Source organism: Canis lupus, chromosome 25 (genome assembly GCF_048164855.1).
Source record: "Canis lupus baileyi chromosome 25, mCanLup2.hap1, whole genome shotgun sequence".
NCBI lineage: Eukaryota > Metazoa > Chordata > Mammalia > Carnivora > Canidae > Canis > Canis lupus.
Genome location: NC_132862.1, coordinates 37,607,561 through 37,629,928, shown reverse-complemented (window position 1 = coordinate 37,629,928; position 22,368 = coordinate 37,607,561). Strand labels below are relative to the sequence as shown.

The 22,368-nt window shown below is 43.9% G+C and overlaps 1 protein-coding gene across 1 annotated transcript; it reads right to left on the bottom strand.

Annotated features, from left to right (window-relative positions):
* Nucleotides 1-1,957: 1,957 nt before the first annotated feature.
* Nucleotides 1,958-8,393, bottom strand: NANOG (Nanog homeobox). Its single transcript, XM_072797577.1, has 4 exons — nt 8,131-8,393; nt 5,827-6,092; nt 2,939-3,025; nt 1,958-2,799 (listed from the first exon to the last, which is right to left on the bottom strand). Exons 1-4 carry the CDS (start codon nt 8,279-8,281, stop codon nt 2,398-2,400), a joined length of 906 nt encoding a protein of 301 aa, XP_072653678.1. The 5' UTR covers nt 8,282-8,393; the 3' UTR covers nt 1,958-2,397.
* Between the last annotated feature and the right edge of the window lie 13,975 nt (nt 8,394-22,368).

The window sequence follows — 22,368 nt, the reverse complement described above, 5'->3', positions numbered from 1 at the left end:
AATAATATAGTACTTGGCACAAAACTCAAATATCTGGCAGTTTAAAAGAATATTGTGTTGTCCTTGCATCTTGGCAGAAATGATCTCCAATTTCTTCTACAAGATTTTTTTTTCTAGATTTATTTATGATAGACAGAGAGAGAGAGAGAGAGAGAGAGGCAGAGACACAGGAGGAAGGAGAAGCAGGCTCCATGCAGGGAGCCCAACGTGGGACTTGATCCCGGGACTCCAGGATTGTGCCCTGGGCCAAAGGCAGGCGCCAAACCACTGAGCCACCCAGGCATCCCATTTTAATTCATTTTTTAAAGATTCTTTTTGAGGGCACCTGGGTGACTCAGCGGTTGAGCATCTATCTGCCTTTGCCATCTCCGATTTCTTCTGTCAAATGCCTAGATAATTTGATTGGTTAAGGTTACACAGAAGCATTGGAAAATTGGAGGAACCATGAGGGAAATGACCAGGAAACTGCCTGGTTGGTGTCTCTGCTGCTTTGGAAGGTGGATATTCTTGTGGAGGAGCGAGACAGTACTGACTGAAAGGGTGCTCAATCAGATCAATTTGGGGGCGAGCAAGGATGGATAAGAGTAAAAGCATTAGCATTGTTCCTAGATGCCTGCCTTGCCTCTTCTAAGGTGAGAAGATAATTTACCAGGAAAAAAAAAAAACATCTATTTCAAACTAGCCTCAGACCTTAACATTTCTCTCTGATCCCGTTTATATTTGTCTCTGATGCAGCTTGTAGCATTAATATATTTATATATACCTTAAACCACATTAAATTGTGCTTTGTAGTCCATAAATTTAAGGGTTTTTTTGTTTTGTTTTGTTTTTTAATGCTGGCTTTGCGGCTCACTGGTTGAGCATCTGCCTTTGGCTGGCGTGTGGTCCCGGAGTCCCAGGATCGAGTCCCACATCGGGCTCCTGCAGGGAGCCTGCTTCTCCCTCTGCCTGTCTCTCTGGATAAATAAAATCTTTTTTAAAAAATAAAAAATGTCTTAAAATAAGCTTGTTTCAACTTAGTTTTTTCTGGCAGTGTAATTGGACAGAAGGGTGGACACAGAACCTTCCCTGTGAGTTACATTAGCTGACCTTCTCCCCATCCCCTCCTTTTTAAAAAGATTTTATTTACTCATCAGAGATAGAGAGGCAGAGACACACAGGCAGAGGGAGAAGCAGGCTCCATGCAGGGAGCCTGATGTGGGACTCGATCCCAGGTCTCCAGGATCCCGTCCTGAGCTGAAGGCAGACACCCAACCACTGAGCCACCCAGGCATCCCAACATTCTTTTAACTGCAAATAACCACAAATTTTATTGTTTCATTATTATACACATAAGGGAAATAAATTAGTTAAGATTAATTGGTCCGTCACTTAGCATTGCATACTTGGTTATCTTTCCTTTCCTTTTTTTTTTTTTTTTTAAGATTTTACTTATTTATTCTTGAGAGACAGAAACAGAGGGAGAAGCAGGCTCCCTGCTTGGTCTCCAGGATCATGCCCCGGGGAGTCACCCAGGGATCCCTCACTTTTACCCATTTCTTTTCTTTTTTTTTTTTTTTTTAATTTTTATTTATTTATGGTAGTCACAGAGAGAGAGAGGCGCAGAGACACAGGCAGAGGGAGAAGCAGGCTCCATGCACCGGGAGCCCGATGTGGGATTCGATCCCGGGTCTCCAGGATCGTGCCCTGGGACAAAGGCAGGCGTCAAACCGCTGCACCACCCACGGATCTCACTTTTACCCATTTCTAATAGCAGCCTCCCCCCAATGGCTAGAGAAATTTCAGTTGTTTCCTGTCCCATTGGACTATAAAGACCCATGTTTAGTCCAATTTTTACTCACTGAATGACTGGTGAGATCAGGGTAGAGACAACAGAAGGTAAAGTGGATATTTTATTTGTACTTAAACCATCCAAACTGGTACTATTATCATGATACATTAAAAATACAAGACATCTTTCTACAACTACTAGAATGAACAAATTAACAATTCTAGTAAATCACAAAGGGCAGAGGAAACCAATGAAGCATATTGTATATAGCTTAACCCTTCACCGTTAATTGAGGTGATGAAAACAAGACTCACAATCTCAGAAAATACAATTATCCTTTATCACAGGTCTTTGTATTTTTACTTCCTTTTCTTGATAGAATCTACAGCCTAAAGATACCTGAATTAGTATTACATCTAGTTATCTATAGCCAGAAACATCTTATCATGTTGTCCATAGCAGCCAACGCTACTGAAACCTTTGACTCCAATCCTATCCCCTCAATGGATACAATAAGCATAATGGGACACTATCGAGGCAGAGCTGTAGGACCCTAAAAGACAAATCCTATCAGAAATAATAGTGCCCAAATTGAGATCGAATAATATACTTATCATTACACATCTTCAGGTTGAATGTTCAGAGTAATTTGGGAAAAAATCCATTATTTGCGGAGTACTAAAATACTTAGTGGATTGCTGTAGGACACCATGGCTTTCCCCAGCAGTTTCGAAGATGGACTCCAGATCACCCATAGAATTTTGCTGGAACTGGATCGGGGGCTGCAGCGATTCCTCTTCACAGTTGTGGAGCGGATTGTTCCAGGCCTGGTTGTTCCAGGCTTGAGGGCACCAGGTCTGACTGTTCCAGGAGTGGCTGCTCCAGGATTGGCTGTTCCAGGTCTGGCTGCTCCAATTCGGGTTATTCCAGGCCTGGCTGCTCCACAGTGGGAGGTTTCCAGAAGGGTTCAGCAGGTACCCCTGGCGACAGGGGTAGAAGCCTGCGTATTCCGTGGTGGCAGAGCTGTTCTGAAAGGGAATGGCGGGTTAACCCAAGAGCTCTAAGGAAAATCAGAATTGTGTGTGGGCCGCGTCTTAAGCTTTAGCAATGAGCAGAACGGGAAAGTCCTTGAAAAGAAAGCAGAAAAAAATAAAAGCTTCCTGTTACCTGAGTCACACTGTTGCTCTCCTTTGGCCAGTTGCTTTTCTGCCACCTCTTGCTTTTCATCCTCTGGTTCTGGAACCAGGTTTTAACCTATAAGGGAAAAGTGACAGGAAGACATGAAATACCAGTAGTGCGGATATGCTAAGGATCAAAGATTATTGTTGACATTGTTTCCCCAGACAACAGCTATCTAAAGCTCAGGAACAAGACAGAAACTTCTAGAGTCCTACCTTTCATTCACGGAAACAATGTTCTAGGGATGGAGGTCAACGCCCTTTTTCAATGAGCCTACCAGTTATTTTATTTTATTTTTTTAATTTTTATTTATTTATGATAGTCACAGAGAGAGAGAGAGAGAGAGGGAGAGAGAGAGCCAGAGACACAGGCAGAGGGAGAAGCAGGCTCCATGCACTGGGAGCCCGATGTGGGATTCGATCCCGGGTCTCCAGGATCGCACCCTGGGCCAAAGGCAGGCGCTAAACCGCTGCGCCACCCAGGGATCCCGAGCCTACCAGTTTAGAGAAGACACATTACATATCTATTCACTAGGAAGTTCACATTTACTTTTCTTAAAGGATTTTATCTATTTATTCATTGGAGACACAGAGAATCATAGACACAGGCAGGAGAAGAAAGCCCCACATGGAGAGCCTGATATGGGACTCGATCCCAGGACCCCAGGGTCACACCCTGGGCCAGAGGCAGATGCTCAACCACTGAGCCACCCAGGCACCCCTAGAAGATTCACATTTATTTTTTTTTAATTTTTATTTATTTATGATAGTCACAGAGAGAGAGAGGCAGAGACACAGGCAGAGGGAGAAGCAGGCTCCATGCACCGGGAGCCCAACGTGGGATTCGATCCCGGGTCTCCAGGATCGCGCCCTGGGCCAAAGGCAGGCGCTAAACCGCTGCGCCACCCAGGGATCCCGAAGATTCACATTTAAATAAATGTCTAGGAGTGCCTGTGTGGCTCAATGGGTTAAGCGGCTGCCTTAGGCTTGGGTCATAATCTCAAGGTCCTGGTATCCCGCCCCATATCAGGCTCCCTGCTCAGTGGGAAGTCTGCTTCTCCTTTTCCTTGAATGTCCTGCTGTCTTTCTGTGTCAAATAAATAAAAATAAATAAATAAAATAAAAATAAAAAAATGAATGAATGAAGGTCTACCCACCACTTCATTCATACTTACTCATGCCCCTAGTTGGTTAAAGGTACTTTGTGATTAAAAAACCTCCTCCATAAGCACACTTTTTTTTTTTTTTTAAGATTTTTAATTTATTTGTTCATGAGAGACACACACAGAGGCAGAGACACAGGCAGAGGGACAAGCAGTCTTCACGCAGCAAGCTCGATGTGGGACTCGATCCTGGATCCTGGGATCACACCCTGGAGCTGAAGGCAGATGCTGAGCCACCCAGGCATCCCCATAAGCACACTTCCATTTAATACAATAATAGTGGTAATTTTAACTCAAAAATTATGAAATATACCACTAGGACAATTATTGAGAAAATATCAAGTTATGTAGGAGCACACAATAAACTTAAACTTCCAAATGATTTACAATGATAAATTAGAAAATGAAATTAAGAAGGACCAGAAGTATGTATGTACAGGTGTACACACACACACAATAACTTCTGGAATGGAGGTCTTTGGGGATGCCCGGGTGGCTCAGCGATTGAGCATTTGCCTTTGGCTCAAGGTGTGATCCTGGAGTCCTAGGACCAGAGCCCCACATGGGGCCCTCCTGCGTGGAGCCTGCTTCTCCCTCTGCTTGTTTCTCTGCCTCTCCCTCAGCATCTTTCATGAATAGAGAAATAAAATCTTAAAAAAAAAAAAAAGGAATGGAGGACTTTGTCTAAGTATGGCACCAGTGATAGAAAAACACCATAAGGGATCCCTGGGTGGCGCAGCGGTTTAGCGCCTGCCTTCGGCCCAGGGCGCGATCCTGGAGACCTGGGATCGAATCCCACATCGGGCTCCCGGTGCATGGAGCCTGCTTCTCCCTCTGCCTATGTCTCTGCCTCTCTCTCTCTCTCTGTGACTATCATAAGTAAATAAATAAAAATTTAAAAAAAAAAAAAAAAAAAGAAAAACACCATAAAATATCTGACTGAATAATAAGAATATGAAAAATAATTAACCTTATTAGTAATCATGCATACAGATAAAAGATTCCATTTTAATTTAATAAGCAGTGTTGGTTAAGGACTCTCCCTATCCCGGAAGATGAGATTATACAACTCCTTTGATCAAGGAGAAATTGGAAATATTTTTATGATCTTGGCATGTGCAACATAGAAAAACTAGTTAAGTAAATTATGGCATATTAAAGAGAACCTTTTTTTAAAGATTTTTATTTATTTATTCATGAGAGAACAGAGAGAGTGAGAGAGAGAGAGGCAGAGACACAGGCAGAGGGAAAAGCAGGCTCCATGCAGGGAGCCCGACGTGGGACCCGATCCCAGGATCCCAGGACCCCAGGATCACGCCCTGGGCTGAAGGCAGGCACTTTAACTGCTGAGCCACCCAGGTGTCCTAAGAGAACTTTTTAAAAAAGATTTTATTTGACAGAGAAAGCACAAGCAGGGGCAGCAGCAGGCAGAGGGAGAAGCAGGCTTCCTGATGAGCAGGCAGCAATATGTGGGGCTCAGTCCCAGGACCTGGGCACCACGACCCTAGCCAAAGGCATAGGCTTAACCGACTGACCCACCCAGGTGCCCTAAAGAGAACATTAAAGATGATCGTGAAATGTTAGAAAGATCTCACTTTCATATTAAAATTATTTGTAGGGTAGGCCCAATAACAGGCTACATGGATGTTAGTAACACTCAGCTGCAAATTAGCGTTTTTATTTCTCACTGCAAGGACAACAAAACCAACACTACCTGCTTATAGCTGAGGTTCAGAATGTTGGAAAGTTCTTGCATCTGCTGGAGACTGAGGTATTTCTGTCTCTGAAATCGATCATTGAGAACATACAGCTGGGTCTGAGAGAACACCGTCCTCATCTTCTGTTTCTTGCCCTGGGTCGCATCTTCCTTCCTCGCTGTTCTCTCCTCTCCAGAGGTGGGTGGGAGTTTTACCCGCGGACTGGTGGAAGAATCCGGGCTGTCCTGAGTAAGCAGATCCATGGAGGAAGGAAGAGGAGAGACTGTTGGGAATAAAAAAGACACTTTTCTCTAAATCTTTTCAAATACTAAATTATCTTTGCAAATTTATGGTTTTCAAAGCATTTTTAAAGTCCTCACAACCTCAGAATTAGGGAGTAAGTAAAAATTTAACTCTTACATGACCCTGAACACTTTTTCTAGTCTTTGTGTGATGCCACTACAGTAAGTATACTAGTTGGCACCTTAAAAAAAAAAAAGTATACACACACACACACACATAACATACACACCCAACATGGAGCTCAAACTCACATCAAGACATCAAGATGAAGAGTCATTTAAAAAAAAAAAAATCAAGAGTCACATGGTCCACCAACTGAGCCAGCTAGGCACCCCTTGAACCTCTTTTGACAAAAGCTTTTACTGCAAATTGATGCTCAAGAGCCTAGGCTGTGGCTACTCAGGTGGGAATGATCGCGGGACTCCCTTCGGTAAACGTAACCATCACCCACAGCAGATTCTGGGGACCCTTTAAAATCCAGTTTATTACTTCCCAGTTCTAAACCCCAGGACTAGCAGGAACTGGGAATTCTGCTAGGCTTCTGTTTCAATACAGACTCTGCCCTTTACTAGCTCTGTCACCGCATTTCCAGAATTATTTGTCTCCCTCCCAGAGTTCCTTAAATTGAGTAAAGCAAAGTGGCTGAGAAAGTTGGCTAGCACAGGACCTGGCATATATGGACTTTCTAAGTAATAATTAACTTCCTATATTGCCTACATTTGGTAGCCACTTAGTCTTAATTACAATGCGGTATTTATTCCCCGTGCTCAAATTCAGCTCTCCCCTAGTCATGGAATAAAGTGACAGCCTTTATGGGGCAAGAATTCACAATTTTATGCATTTTGTAAATAGACCGAGAAGGAAAGAAAGTGGTGGTGGACCAAGGACTACAGCGGGGCATCGCCTAAAAATTAGCTCCACAAACTAGCACTTGGCTCGCTAAGGAGATTGTGCCCACTTGCTTATTCCTACTTGCTCACACCCAAGGGATGTCTCACGATCCAGCACTGTATTTTCCACATTAGAAATTATGAAAGGACATCAACATGAAGCTTAGGAAAACAGGGTAACGTGTAAATAACTTTTAAGTCACTTTTTATCAGAAGCTTTTAAGAGATGATCTTTTTACCTCAAAGCTTTTAAAAAATGGTAAAAGCTAGTTTTACATTTTCATTTTTAACAACTACTGCGGGATTGATTTACCAAAAAAGTGGTACTACCTTACTTACCTTTACAGTGTCCTCAGCACATCCCCTCCCACATGTGGTTACCATTCAGAAGCCGAACTGGGTTTCAGATCTGGGCTCTAGCCACTTTGACGGTCAGAAGATTAAACCTTCTGGAATTATCTACCATTAAATGGGATGGACATTTCTTCGGGATGTTGGAGACTGGGCATAGCAGCCTCCCAGAAACTCAGAACCGCCCCCTAGTTAACACCCACAGAGCCAAACCAACTACTAGTGTCGTACAAAGGCAAGATATTTCAACAAGGTGACATCCAAGACTAGCCACGCTACTTCTGGCACTCCTGGAAAGACAGACGAGTCAAAAGGGGATGCTCCTCGCACCCCCACCTGCAGCGGTGATGTTAGGATTTCTGGCTTAGCAGTAGCATTAGTATTTAATAGTATTAGTACTAATACTAATTAGTAGTAATTAGTATTAGTATTTACGGTGACTGTGGGCTCAGCACTCCGTGACCACTCGGGCATCAGCTCATTTATCACAACCCATGGGCTTCCCACAGCGCCTGTGCACGCGAGGCCTCAAATACCCCGTCTACTACCGAAAGGCCAGCGCCCCGTGGCCCTCGTCTCTTGCCTGACATCTGACACAGGTGAAAGGCACAGGCCACCAAATTACAACGGAGACAGGTGTCAGAGGTCTAATCGAGGACACCTGCTTAGATTAATGCGCTACAACTGCTCAGGAGGGAAACGAATGGCCCTGCCCCTCCCTCTCCTATCACTCTCCCCCCAGGAGATCAGCTCTTCGAGGGCTGACTTCCCCCTTACCGGTCTCCGCGTGGGGCGTCTCAGCAGAGGACATTGGCAAGGATGCAGGATTTCCTCGGGGCCCGTAAACCTCAGGCATTGGAGAAGGGTCCCTAGAGTTGGGTGCTTGGGGGCCAGGCGGGCATTGGGGAGGAGCTGGATCCGCACTCATGTCGCTGGGTCGGGGGGGGGGGCGGGGGACAAAAACAAAGAGCGAGATTGTAAGAAAGGCCCGGGCTTACGGCTCTAGGTGCAAGAGCGGAGCAAGTACGAAGGCCTCCACATGTAAAGAGTAGGGGAAAGACAAGATGCAGCGGGCACCACGCACAGCGAGAGGCCAGCCCCTGGGCAGAAGGGGACTAGTTTGGAGGCCCTGGATTTATAAGGCGGGCTCCGCACCCTCAGCCCCGCCCCTGCTGGCAGCCCCACGCCCACACACACCCCTGCGAATTCGGGTTAATCCTGTCTGCCAGTCTCACCGAGGCCATTGTAATGGAAAAGGTCGCTGCCGGGTAGTCCAGACGGGGTGGGGATCGGGAAAACCCTGGCCCCAGAACCTCGAGAGAAAGCGAACCCCACAATTAAATATTTCTGGGTTCACCACGTTTCCATCCTTTAAAATCAAAGATACCCCTGAAGCTACCTCAGGGGATGGAAACTGACCCCAGGACAATTCATCTCTCCACTTCAGACCCCCTAGGGTCTCAAACCCGAGCTCGTGCTGACAGAAACTTCAACCAGGGAGCTGTTTTCCTCTTCGAGTCCCCCTACGGTCACAGTAAAAAGCATATTGTATGTTGCTAAGGTGTCAGTTGGTGTTAAAAACAGTACTTATTTTCAAGGCCCTCTTAATGTGTTTTAGCTTTCAGAGAGACAGGCAAGTCTTTCCCCCAGGACTGTTGTTTCTCTTTTTTTAAAAAAACAAAAGCCAGAGGAAAGGAGCCGGGGCCTGCTGATCAGCTGACTTTGGTGCCCTGAGGGTAATTACGCACAGGCCATCCGTATGGAAAATTTTACAGTAGTTTTTCTATACACATTGCTGGATAGACTCTTGGCTCAGTTTCCTCATCTGTCCCTCTTCTGTATTGTGTAAAAAGTGAAGAAAATACAAGCTAAATCCTCATAATAGTTGACACATCAGTGATCTATAATATTTGGAACAACAGATCTACACATTTCTGTTAGTAGAAATTCTATCTTTATCCTATGCTCGTGATCTCCAAGTTCTAAATTACCTTTTTGTCATGATTATTATTTTAATATAGTGAACAACATGATAGATTGGGAGCACCCCCTTCTTATTTTATCCGGGACATTCCTAGATGTAAAATAATGAAATTAATTGACCTGTAAACCAACTCAATTGAAAAGAGGGAGGTCAAGAAGAACATCCCCTTAGCAAATGATATTCCTGTAAATGGTCTTGCCAAAGCGTTTGTGACAGGTTCCTTTTAGAGTATGTGTTGGGCCTCTTATCTCTTCTTCCTGAGCAAGCCTCTTCTGGCTTTTCTTCCTCCTCTGGTCCTTTTTTAAATTTTCTTTCTCTGGCCTGGCAATTCTGTCAGTGTCGGGCAATCCCATTCCATCCCCACTCTCATTTTTTTTGTAGTTGTTTTTTGGTTTTGGTTTTTGTTTCCGGTGTGCTTTCCAAAGGACCAGTTTTTACACTTAGGTTTCATCCCCAAGACAAAGATAACTGTGTAGCTTCAATCTTCCTCCCCACTCTCAAATTCAATAATTGAGAAACCTAAGATTTCTTCCTCTTTTCCAATCTCCCCCTCCTAAAAGTATACCCTTAGCCAATTCCAATTATATATTTTTCAGAGATGCAAGTCTGACTAATCCTCCTGTGTACTCCACCACTTGGGTCTCCACCTAGAGCTGCTGCTTTGGTTGCACGAAAAGAGATTTTTTGTTCTTAAGGATGCCAATTCATGAGCATAGGAGTATTGCCTCCACCAAAGCACGGAGATCAATTCTATGTAATCTTTTGTCTTCTCAGACCATCATTCTGGAAGGGAAAAGAAGAGGAACAGGAGTGTCAAGGAAAAGGTGGGTGGAAATACAATGTGCTCAGGCAGACAGTCTCTGTCTCGTTACAGAGGAGGATTTCTTTCTTTCTTTCTTTTTCTTTTCTTTTCTTTTTTTTTTTTTTTTAGATTTTATTTATTAATTCATGAGAGACACACATAGAGAAGCGGAGAGACACAGGCAGAGGGAGAAGCAGGCTCCATGTAGCGAGCCCGATGTGGGACTCCATCAGGGGACCCCAGGATCACAAAGGCAGATGCTCAACCACTAAGCCAGCCAGGCATCCCCCAAATAGGATTTCATTAAAAGGGGGAACATGGGATGCCTGGGTGACACAGCTGTTGGGCGTCTGCCTTCGGCTCAGGTCATGATCCTGGTCTGGGATCAAGGCCCGCATCGGGCTCCGTGTGAGAAGCCTGCTTCTCCCTCTGTGTCTCTGCCTCTCCCTCTGTGTCTCTCATAAATAAATTAATTAAATAAAATAAATAAAAGGGGGAACCTGAGTGATGGATGTGAACTGATTGTGCTAATCCTTCTGCAACATCTATGTGTATCAAACCATTATGTTGTGCACCTTACACTAATACAATGTCATATGTCAATTACATCTAAATAAAATTGGAGGAAATTTTTTTAAAAAGCAGAAAACTTGACTTCCTGGCTTTCAATTAGCACAGTTGGTAAATGAGTGCAGTCAAGGCCACCAAACACCTTAGTTTGCCCGCAGCTCTCTAAACGGCAGGTACCAGAAGCTTTGTTCTTTGTTGATGGGGGTCTTTGCCTGAAAGCCTGGGCTGAATTCACCCCCATCCCCCACCCGTGTCTCATTGTATTTAGGGTCAGAGCCTCTGCAGTGAAAGACCAAAGGGAAGGGGGCTGGTAGCTAGAAGGCAAAGTCACTACATTCTTTGCCCAGGAAAGCAATTTGAATAAGGTTGAGAATGCTTGGGAAGGTGTCAGAGACCTTGAATTTGTGGGGTGGGCTGTGTGTTGGAGGAGGGGTGTGTTATAATGTGCTTAGAGTCCAGGGCTGCAAATGCAAAAGTGATTTTAGATTTTGTCTTCCTAGGAGCGTAATCCAGAAGGGGGAAGAAAAACAAGAGCTAAATATTAAAAATGAAAAATATTTTTCACTTAAAGGTAAGAAATGCACCGTAGGCAATGTGATGTTTTAAGAGCACAGATGTCCCAACTTTGCATCAGAGTTTGGTGACCTGTCAGGATAAGGAGGAAGTGACAATCATTATAAGTATTTTTAAAAAAGATTTTATTTATTTATTCATGAGAGACACACAGGGAGAGGCATAGACACAGGCCAAGGAAGAAGCAGGCTCCCTGCAGGGAGCCCGATGTGGGACTCCATCCCTGAACTTTGGGATCATGACCTGAGCTGAAGGCAGATGCTCAACACTGAGCCACCCAGGTGTCCCTGTTTCTACTCAATTCTTGTGTACATTTCTGTTCCTGTTTCTCTCTTCTTTACATTGTTTCACTCTACCTAATAAACCCAGTGTATAATTGTTTCTTGTCCCCATATGTACAAACATATGTGTGTATATAGATATATTTAGTGATTTTTAACATTTTATTGGCCAGAAGTATTTATTTATTGCTTATTCAACTAATAGTTCATGAGTGCTTGTCATGTGCTGGAGAGAAAAATAATTAAACATCATCTCCACTTTTGAGGAGCTAACGGTTCAGTAGAGTAGATAAAAATACACCAAAAAGACAGTTATAATGTCGTGTGATGAGAAAAAGTAAAAAACCAAAAAGGAGATATGCATTAGATGCTAATGAACAAATAAGGGAAGGTGTGGCTGGGGAGGGGAATCAGGAAAGACTTCTTGGAGGATGTTCTTTCCATTGAGGCAGAGATTGCAAAAAGGTTGAGAGCATAGGGAAGCGAATTCCAGAAAATGAACACTTTTGGCAAAAGGCAGTATCAGTGTCTTAGAGAAAATGACGGGTTATTGGAAAGTACAGTTGAGAGACCTCAGAGGTAATGAAGTGACCACAACTAGTGGTCAAAACAAAAACAAAAACAAACTAGGGATGCCTGGGTGGCTCAGTGATTGAGCATCTATCTGCCTTCCGCTCAGGGAGTAGTCCCAGGAGGAGTCCCGCATTGGGCTCCCCGTGAGGAGCCTGCCTCTCCCTCTGCCTGTGTCTCTGCCTCTCTCTGTGTGTCTCATGAATAAATAAAGAAAATCTTAAAAAAAAAAAAAAAAAAAAAAAGAGGGACGTCTGGGTGGCTCAGCAGTTGAGCATTTGCCTTTGGCACAGGGCATGATCCTGGGATCTGGGATCAAGTCCCACATCGGGCTCCTTGTGGGAAGCCTGCCTCTCCCTCTGCCGGTGTCTCTGCCTCTCTGTCTGTATCTCTCATGAATAAATAAATAACATCTTTTTTTAAATAAATAACATCTTAGGGCAGCCCCGGTGGTGCAGCGGTTTGGCGCCGCTTGCAGCCTGGAGTGTGATCCTGGAGACCCGGGATTGAGTCCCACATCCAGCTCCCTGCATGGAGCCTGCTTCTCCCTCTGTCTGTGTCTCTGCCTCTCTCTCTGTGTCTATGAATAAATAAATAAAATCTTAAAAAAAATAATAATAAATAACATCTTAAAAAAGAAAAAAAAAGAAAGCAAAACAACCTTGTTAAGTTTTTTTTTAAGAGGTATTTTTTTTAAATTTTTATTTATTTATGATAGTCACAGAGAGAGAGAGAGAGAGGCAGAGACACTGGCAGAGGGAGAAGCAGGCTCCATGCACCAGGAGCCCGACGTGGGATTCGATCCCGGGTCTCCAGGATCGCTCCCTGGGCCAAAGGCAGGCGCTAAACCACTGCGCCACCCAAAGATCCCACCTTGTTAAGTTTTTAATTAAATCTTCTTTCTTTAGTTTATCCTCTATTGGTGTTGTACCTGCTAACTTAATGGTTCTCTCTCTGTCTCCTCTCTGGTTCTTCTCATCCCCAGACGTCAAAAAGTTAGAATGTACCAAAGCTTAGTTCTCAAACCTCTTTTCTATCCACACTCACTATATTGGTGATTTTACCCTGTCTTCTTGACTTTCAATACCATCTGTATGCTTTTGACCTTCAAGTGTACATCTTTAACTCAGACCTATTCTGCAAACTCAATCTCATATATTCAACTGCCCACTTAACCTCCCCACTTGGAATTCTAAAGGGCATCACAAAATTAATATTTCAAAAACCAAACTCCCAATATGCCTCCTATAGTCTTCTCTATCTCAGTGTACGACAATTTCATCTTTTTAGCTGCTCAGACCAAAACTTTAAAACCATCCTTGTTGACTGTTCTTCAAAATATATTTAGAATGCAATTGCTTTTTTCTTTTGATTTTTGTGTCCTCCAGTGTTTCTTTTTTCAATTGGTGGAGTGAGTTTTGATCATCACATGGACTAGTGCTTGGGGAACCAGTAGAATAGCAAGAAATGGTTATTTCTTTTAAAGAACATTTATTTAATTTGTTATTGCCTGCATCCCAGGAGAGCTGGGGGCTTGAGATTACCTGTGTCCTCTAGCAAGTGTGCCATTCCAAGCTGCATTTGACTTTTTCTAGAATCTCCAAGGCTACCACTCTCTCTATCCCTTGGATTATTCCAATAGCCACCCAACTGGTTTCCATGTTTGCATCCTAGCCTTCCCATAATCTAGTTTCAACATACCAGCCAGAATGAATTTTCATTAAGACAGGTCATATCAAGGGCACCTGGGTGGCTCAGTCAATTAAGCATCTGCCTTCAGCTCTGGTCATGATCCCAGGAGGATGGAGCCCCAAGTCCAAGTCTGCTCCCTGCTCAGCAGGGAGTCTCCTCCTCCCTCTGCCTCTGCCCTCCCCTCATGCACACTCACTTGTGCTCTTTCTCTTACTCTCTCAAATAAATGAAATCTTTAAAAAAGAAAAAAAGACAAGTTATATCAAGCTATTCCTTTACTCAAAATCCTCTTTCGGCATTCTCACATTTCAAGGAATAAGTTAAAGTCCTGGATTACGTGAACCCTTTTGTTGCTTTGTACTTAACCTCTGTCCTGTCACCTTGTGTTGTCCTCTGCCCACCATGACACTGACCTCCTTGCTGATTCTGGAACAAGCCAGGAAATCTCCAGATTCAAGGCTTTTGCTATCACTCTTATCTCTTGCTGATCTGTTCTTCTCCCAGAAATCTAAGCAGGTTGATCTCTTACCTCCTTTCCATCTCTAATATTACCTTCTCTCTTTTTTTTTTATTTTAATATTTACCCTTCATTTATTTATTTATTTTTAAGATTTTATTTATTTATTCATGAGAGACACAGAGAGAGAGAGAGGCAGAGACACAGGCAGAGTGAGAAGTAGGCTCCACGCAGGATCCTGATGTGGGACTTGATCCCGGGACCCCAGGATCACACCCCAGGCCAAAGGCAGGCACTAAACCGATGAGCCACCCAGGGTCCCCTAATATTACCTTCTCAATAACAACCCCCTATCATTTTCCTCTTGATTTTTCTTCATAACTTTTGTCACCATCTTGCATAGTATCTCTGTTACCTAGCATCCACCTATCTATATCATCTATCATGTTCTATTTCCCTACAACTAAAATACAAGCTAAGGGACGCCTGGCAAGCTTAGAAGACTAAGGGTTATGGGTTCCTCCTAGTCAGAAGATCTTGGGGTTATGGGTTCGAGCCCCACACTGAATGTAGAGATTACTAAAATAAATAATATACTTAAAATAATTATTAAAGGGGATCCCTGGGTGGCGCAGCGGTTTGGCGCCTGCCTTTGGCTCAGGGCGCGATCCTGGAGACCCGCGATCGAATCCCACGTCGGGCTCCCGGTGTATGGAGCCTGCTTCTCCCTCTGCCTCTCTCTCTCTCTCTCTCTCTCTCTGTGACTTTCATTAAAAAAATAATAATAATAAAAAATAATAATAATAATTATTAAAGTATAAGCTATGTGATGGGGTTCCTGGCTGGCTCAGTCGGAAAAGCATGCAACTCTTCAACTCAGGGTTGTGAGTTCAAGCCTCACATTGGGTATAGAGATTACTTAAATAAATTAATTAAAACTTTTTTTTTAAAGATTTTATTTATTTATTCATGAGAGACAGAGAGAGAGAGAGAGAGAGGCAGAGACACAAGCAGCGGGAGAAGCAGGCTCCATGCAGGGAGCGGTACTCGATTCCAGGACTTTTAGGATCACGCTCTGAGAGGAAGGCAGACACTCAACTGCTGAGCCACCCAGGCGTCTCAATAACTAAGATCTTAAAAAAAAAAAAAAAAAAAAAGGTTCTCCAGGTGGTTCTTTAGCATGCCTTTTTTGAGAACCACCATCTAGAAAGGTACTAGGAAGAGAGTAGATATTTAATCATTATCTGTTGATGAAGGAAGGGGTTTAAATGAGACCTAGGACTTTGTAAGCAAATAGAAGGTAGGAGCCATTTCCTTACATTTAAATATTAAACTGCCTTTCAATGTAATATAGAAAATAATCCTGAAAAAGCAACAATGCTTTTTGCCTCAAGTCCTCTAAACTGAATTCAATGATCCTGAAGCTCTTCTAAAAGAGCCCACATTAGGGATCCCTGGGTGGCACAGCGGTTTGGCGCCTGCCTTTGGCCCAGGGCACGATCCTAGAGACCTGGGATCGAATCCCACGTCGGGCTCCCGGTGCATGGAGCCTGCTTCTCCCTCTACCTATGTCTGCCTCTCTCTCTCTCTGTGTGTGACTATCATAAATAAATAAAAATTAAAAAAAAAAAAAGAGTCCACATTAAACTGTAACAAATCGTCTTTCTGGCCCCTCTGGGAGATAGATTACTCTCAATTTAGCTGTGTGTTATCAAGATAAACCATACAGCCACCAAAACTGGTGGGTTAGAGATTACAGATGGAATTACAAAAGTATATTCTCTACTTACTTTGTCTGTTATCACTATAAGAGCAAAAATACACCTTTCTCCCTAGAAACTTATTATGAAAAATTTCACACTTACATAGGGGTTAATATGATAAATCCTCAATGTATCTGTCACCCAGTTCAAGTAATTTATGGCCACTCTTGTTTCATCAATGGCTTTACCATGAGCACAAGTTTTGAAGTTTAGTAAAAGTTCACCCAACAAAATTTGTGGCATATCATTGACCCCTTTTCCACCATCCAGACTTCTTTTCAGTCAATCAATAGCTATGCCAGGATAATCTTATTTTCCAACACTTCTCCAGGCTGCCATCTCAATGTTCAATACTATTTCCCTGATTCTTGTTCAGGCACCATCTCTCGCCCAGACCTCTGTACACTCCCACTGAACCTGAACCTTCCACACTCTGAACCAACTGTGTACCACAGTGATCTACTTTTTTTTTTTTTTTAAGATTTTATTTATTAGAGAGTGACAGAGTGAGCACAAGTGGGGGGAGGGGCAGAGGGAGGAGAAGCAGGCTCCCCTCTGAGCAGGGAACCTGAAGTAGGGCTGGATCCCTGGATCAAGACCTGAGCCAGAGGCAGATGCTCAACTGACTGAACCACCCAAATGTCACTGGAGTGATCTACTTTCAGTTCAGCCCTAGTATCCCTCTGCTTAAATTGTCTAAGGAAGCACCCTGTCAACTCTCTGCCTGCCTCTCAAATCCGTTCTAAGCCTTGGCAAATTACTCTACCCAAGCAATCCCTCCAGTCCTGAATGCTTCCGTCCCCTTCTTTGTTTGGTTCATTTTTAGTTAACTTATTTTATTTTTTTTAATTTTTTAAGATTTATTTATTTATTTATTTATGAGAGAGAGAGAGAGAGAGAGAGAGAGAGAGAGAGAGAGGCAGAGACCCAGGAGGAGGGAGAAGCAGGCTCCATGCCAGGAGCCCTTGAGGGACTCCATCCCGTGACTCCAGGATCGCGCCCTGGACCAAAGGCAGGTGCTAAACCGCTGAGCCACCCAAGGATCCCCAACTTTTTTTTTTAAGTCCCCCCCCCTACTTAGTTATCTTTTAAGACAGGGATCAGGTGTCAGCTTCTCCACCCCCCTTCTCCCAATAAATTAGGTGTCTCTCTTCTGTGCCTAAATCTCCCACAGCAGTGGTCACTATGCATTTTAGTTATAAGTTTTTGTGTTTGGAATAATAATAACTGGCTGGTGGGGCAGCCCCGGTGACCCAGCGGTTTAGCACCGCCTTCAGCCCAGAGCCTGATCCTGGAGACCCTGGATGGAGTCCCACGTCGGCTCCCTGTGTGGAGCCTGCTTTTGTCTCTACCTCTCTGCCTCTCTGTCTCTCTCTTATAAATAAACAAATAAAAAATCTTTATTTTTTTTTAAGTTTTTTTTTTTTTTTTTTTTTTTTTATTTATGATAGTCACACAGAGAGAGAGAGAGAGAGAGGCAGAGACACAGGCAGAGAGAGAAGCAGGCTCCATGCACCGGGAGCCCGACGTGGGACTCGATCCCGGGTCTCCAGGATCGCGCCCTGAGCCAAAGGCAAGCGCCAAACCGCTGCGCCACCCAGGGATCCCAAATAAAAAATCTTTAAAAAAATAAATAGTCTATCACAGTTTTTAAAAAATACTTATTTATTCATGAGAGGGAGGCAGAGACAGAGGCAGAAGCGGGCTCCATGCAGGTATCCCGATGTGGGACTCGATCCCGGGACTCCGGTATCACGCCCTGATCTGAAGGCAGATGCTTAACCGCTGAGCCACCCAGGCGCCCTGTCTATCACAGTTTAAAAAATAATAATAATAATAACTGGCTGGAATAATAATTCCTTAAGGGCCTTATTTGTTACTGTAACCTAATGTGATGCTGATTCAAAGTATAGTCCCTTCCGGCAATAACATCATCACCTGAGAACTTAGTAGAAATCCAGATCATAGGCTTGGTGATACCCTGACCTACTGAGTCAGAATCTCTCGGAGTAGGACCCAAGAATCTGTCTTTTAGGAATCTAATTTATTTTTTAATTTTTTTAATTTATTTATGATAGTCACAGAGAGAGAGAGAGAGGCAGAGACACAAGCAGAGGGAGAAGCAGGCTCCATGCACCAGGAGCCCGACGTGGGATTCGATCCCGGGTCTCCAGGATCGCGCCCTGGGCCAAAGGCAGGCGCCAAACCGCTGCGCCACCCAGGGATCCCTAGAAATCTAATTCTTGTGCATCCTGAAGTTTGAAAGCCACTGCTCAAAAAAAAAAAAAAAAAAAAAGCCACTGCTCTAGAATACAGTGCTTATCAGTAGCAAAAAATCTCAATACATATTTACTAAATTAATCAGCTCTTGTGTTTAAAACAGATATTCAGAAAATTGGGGAATTACAAGAATTCTCGAAAGAAAAACATCCAAAGAACCACTTCTTTGGTGTGATTCTGTTTCTATTTGTCAAAGTTTAACCAAAGGCTTTTCATATTTAAGAACTAAATTGTACGTGTAGCAAATTCTAAGGTCTCCTTGGGGAGAGTTCTGAAGGGTAAACTGAATTGTCAAAGAGCCCTGACCTAGAGCAACACTATTGGTATCAAGGTGTGACTCCCTCTTTCCCACCCTACCCTCCGGGGACCTTCAACCCAACTTGAAAAGGGATTCCTTTTTTCACTCCTATTTGGGCAAGCCCCCAGGGAGGGGAGGAATACCTAGGAATGCCTACCAAAATTTAGGGGAAGTATAAAATTGCTCTGGAACAATGTGATATAATTGGCCCCAAAGAGACAGGCTCCTGGGTTTCTCAGTGGGTGTGAGAGCAGGAGAAAGAATTTGGAAAAATTAGAGGGTGGGAGGGGCTGAAGGAAGTGTGTGTGGGGGAGAATGAGGGAAAAATCTAGCACCTTATTTGTTGCTTTCATTAGCTGTAGTGGGATGAAATAAAGCTGTTAACCCTCAGAATACCGCATCTATATGTTTTATTTGTAATATCTCAGGACACCAGAGTATTCTAATATTGTAAGAGGAATAAAAGGAGAGGGAATAAGAGTGTCCTGCCTTCAGGAGTAAATGAATTAAATTGTGTGAAAGAGCTCAAAGTTAAAAGCAAAATGTGTGATGTTGAAACCTTTTTTTTTTTTTTTTTTTTTTTGAGTAATCTCTAGGCCCAACTTGAGGTTTGAATTCACAACCCCGAGAGTTGCATGCTTTTCCAACTGAACCAGCCAGGCGCCTTAGAAATTCAAATTCAGGAAAGCATTTGTTGACTGTACTAGAAAGGGTTAGCACAAAAAGATGAGGCAAAGCTTTTTTTTTTTTTTAATTAAAATTGAGAAATAACTCGCATACAATGAACAAATCTCAAGTTGTACAACTTGATGAATTTTTTACTCATATATACAGATCAAATGACAACCGTCCAAATAAAGAGAAGGGGATCCCTGGGTAGCTCAGCGGTTTAGCGCCTGCCTTTGGCCCAGGGCATGATCCTGGAGTGCCAGGATCGAGTCCCACATGGGGCTCCTGGCATGGAGCCTGCTTCTCCCTCTGCCTGTGTCTTTGCCTCTCTCTCTCTCTCTCTGTCTCTTATAAATAAATAAATAAATAAATAAAATCTTAAAAAAAAAACAAAACAATAAACAGAGAAGCCACTTCCAGCACTCAAGTAGGCCAGCTTGCATTTTTGTTAAATGCTCAGAATCTCAAAATCCAATGTCCTTAGATCTTTGTCATTTTCTTTTGTGTTTCAGACATGAGATAAGACAGCCTGAAATATTTTTTTTTTTTAAGATTTTATTTATTCATGAGAGACAGAGAGAGAGAGAGAGGCAGAGACACAAGCAGAGGGAGAAGCAGGTTCCTCGCAGGGAGCCCCATGCGGGACTTGATCCCAGGATCAGGATCCTGGGATCACGCCCTGAGCCAAAGGCAGATGCTCAACCACTGAGCCACCCTGGTGCCCTACCCCCTCTTTTTTTAAGTAGGCTCCATGCCCCAATATGGGACTTGAACTCAGGAACCTGACAATCAAGGGTTGCATGCTCTAGGGACTGAGCTAGCCAGGCCTCAGTTTTTTTTTTTTTTTTTTAATTTTTATTTATTTATGATAGAGAGAGAGAGAGAGAGAGAGAGGCAGAGACATAGGCAGAGGGAGAAGCAGGCTCCATGCACCGGGAGCCCGATGTGGGATTCGATCCCGGTTCTCCAGGATCGCGCCCTGGGCCAAAGGCAGGCGCCAAACCGCTGCGCCACCCAGGGATCCCCAGGCCTCAGTTTGAATCCCCCTTCTATCGACTAGCTATGTGATAAGTAGTTTCACATTTCTGTGCCTCAGTTTCCTTCATATGAGTAACAAGTAAGGATTAGAATACATACAAACTAATTGGATGTGGACATGGCATATTGGAAGTTCTCCACAAATGTTAGCCACTTTATTTTCTCTGTGCAAGCTATATTTTAGGGAATCCATGAATTCATTCACTCAACAAACAGCTCTTAAGCATCTCTGAAATGTCAAGGGCTAGGAGAAAGAAAAGAATTTTGCATGCTTCCAGTGCCAGAGCATTTTGTAATGTAGTAGAGAAAAGAAGCCCTGGGAACAGATGAGTGCATTAAGATGTCATGGAATCATGTTGTATGTGTGAGGTACCGCAGGAGTACAAAGGAGGGACTTCTACCTTGGAGGGAAATCAGTTAAGAGTATCCAGTCTCACCTACCCTGCAGCTGTCAGTGCCCTTAGGGCCTGGCGGAGTGGTGGTATATGGGGGGCTGCTATGACCGCAGGCTGCTGCAGGTCCTGGGCCTCAGGTTACCACTGCCCACCTGCTGGTCCCTTTTCCTCTGTGCTCACCACCTCGGGAGCCTGCTGGTGATGTTGGTCCTGGACGGTCCTGCCCAGGCGAGGGGACCCAGGCAGTGTACCTGCTTGGGTGAAAAATTCAGCTTTTTAAAAAAGATTTTATGTATTTATTTCTGAGAATACACAGAGAGGAGAGAGAAAAGCAGAGACACAGGCAGAGGGAGAAGCAGGCGCCATGCAAGGAGCCTGACGTGGGACTCGATCCTGGGTCTCCAGGATCAGGCCCTGGGACAGGTGGTGCTAAACTGCTGAGCCACCCGAGCTGCCCTTCACCCACCCTTCTGTAGGAGAATGTCTTCGTGATGAAAGGAAACTTGCAGATTCACAGGACAGTGAACTCATTAAAAAGTACACTAAAGATAGAAAGACTGGGCCAGTTGAGACAACCATTCGTTTGTTAAAGAGGGAGGTGGATCCCATGACCCCATGAGGGCTGCCTATGCAGCTCAGAACAGATTGACGGGTTTCCAAGAAATCAAAGATGACCTTCAAGGTTGAGACAAGATAATAGGTGGGAAGGCAGATTGTATCTTTCAGTCTGGGTTTTGTTGTTTTTGTTTTTTAAAGATTCATTTATTTATTAGAGAGAGAGAGAGCTCGCATATATGCATTTTCGCAGGAGTGAGGGGAGGGGCAGAGGGAAGAGAGTACCTTAAGCAGGCTGGGCAGTCTGCGTGAGCCCATGCTGGGCTCCATCCCACCACCTCCAGATCACCACCTGAGCTGAAACCAGGAGTGCTAAGCTTGGCCAACTGTGCCACCCAGGCACAACCCTCCTCCCCTTCTGTTTTGACAGAAAGAATGAGATCTGGGGACCCTGGGTGGCTCAAGCAGTTGAGCGTCTGCCTTCTGCTCAGGTCGTGATCCTGGAGTTCCAGGATGGAGTCCCGCATGGGGCTCCTGCAGGGAGCCTGCTTCTCCTCCCTCTGCCTGTGTTTCTGCCTCTCTGTGTGTGTCTCATGAATAAATAAGTAAAAATCTTAAAAAGAAAAAAATGAGATCTGTATTGAACCAAGTCTTGGGAGGAGAAAGAGTAGTGGTAGAGGTCATGACCACAGAGAGAGCTTGGAAAAGAGAAGTCAGGGGATCCCTGTGGGGCTCAGCAGTTTACCCCTGCCTTCGGCCCAGGGTGTGATCCTGGAGTCCTGGGATCGAGTCCCACATCAGGCTCCCTGCATGGAGCCTGCGTCTCCCTCTGCCTGTGTCTCTGCCCCTCTCTCTGTGTCTCTCATGAATAAGTAAATAAAATCTTAAAAAAAAAAAAAAAAAAAAAAGGAAAAGAGAAGTCAGCCCTATCTTTAGTCAGCAAAACCAAGTACTGACTTATATATATGAAGAAATGGGGAAAGTCAAGAAAATCGATGCCTCTAAGTCTGTTGATGTTTTTTTAAAAAATTATTTATTTAAGTAATTTCTGCACCAAGCGTGGGACTCAAGCTCACCATCAAGAGTGG

Bases quoted from the DNA above. Each gene is read 5' to 3' on its own strand.
- NANOG (XM_072797577.1), bottom strand. From the start codon at position 8,281: ATGAGTGCGGATCCAGCTCCTCCCCAATGCCCGCCTGGCCCCCAAGCA. The intron at 6,093-8,130 runs GTAAGGGGGAAG...TATTCCCAACAG, and splicing joins GACGCCCCACGCGGAGACCG to TCTCTCCTCTTCCTTCCTCC. The intron at 3,026-5,826 runs GTAGTGTTGGTT...TTTCCCTTATAG, and splicing joins TGAACCTCAGCTATAAGCAG to GTTAAAACCTGGTTCCAGAA.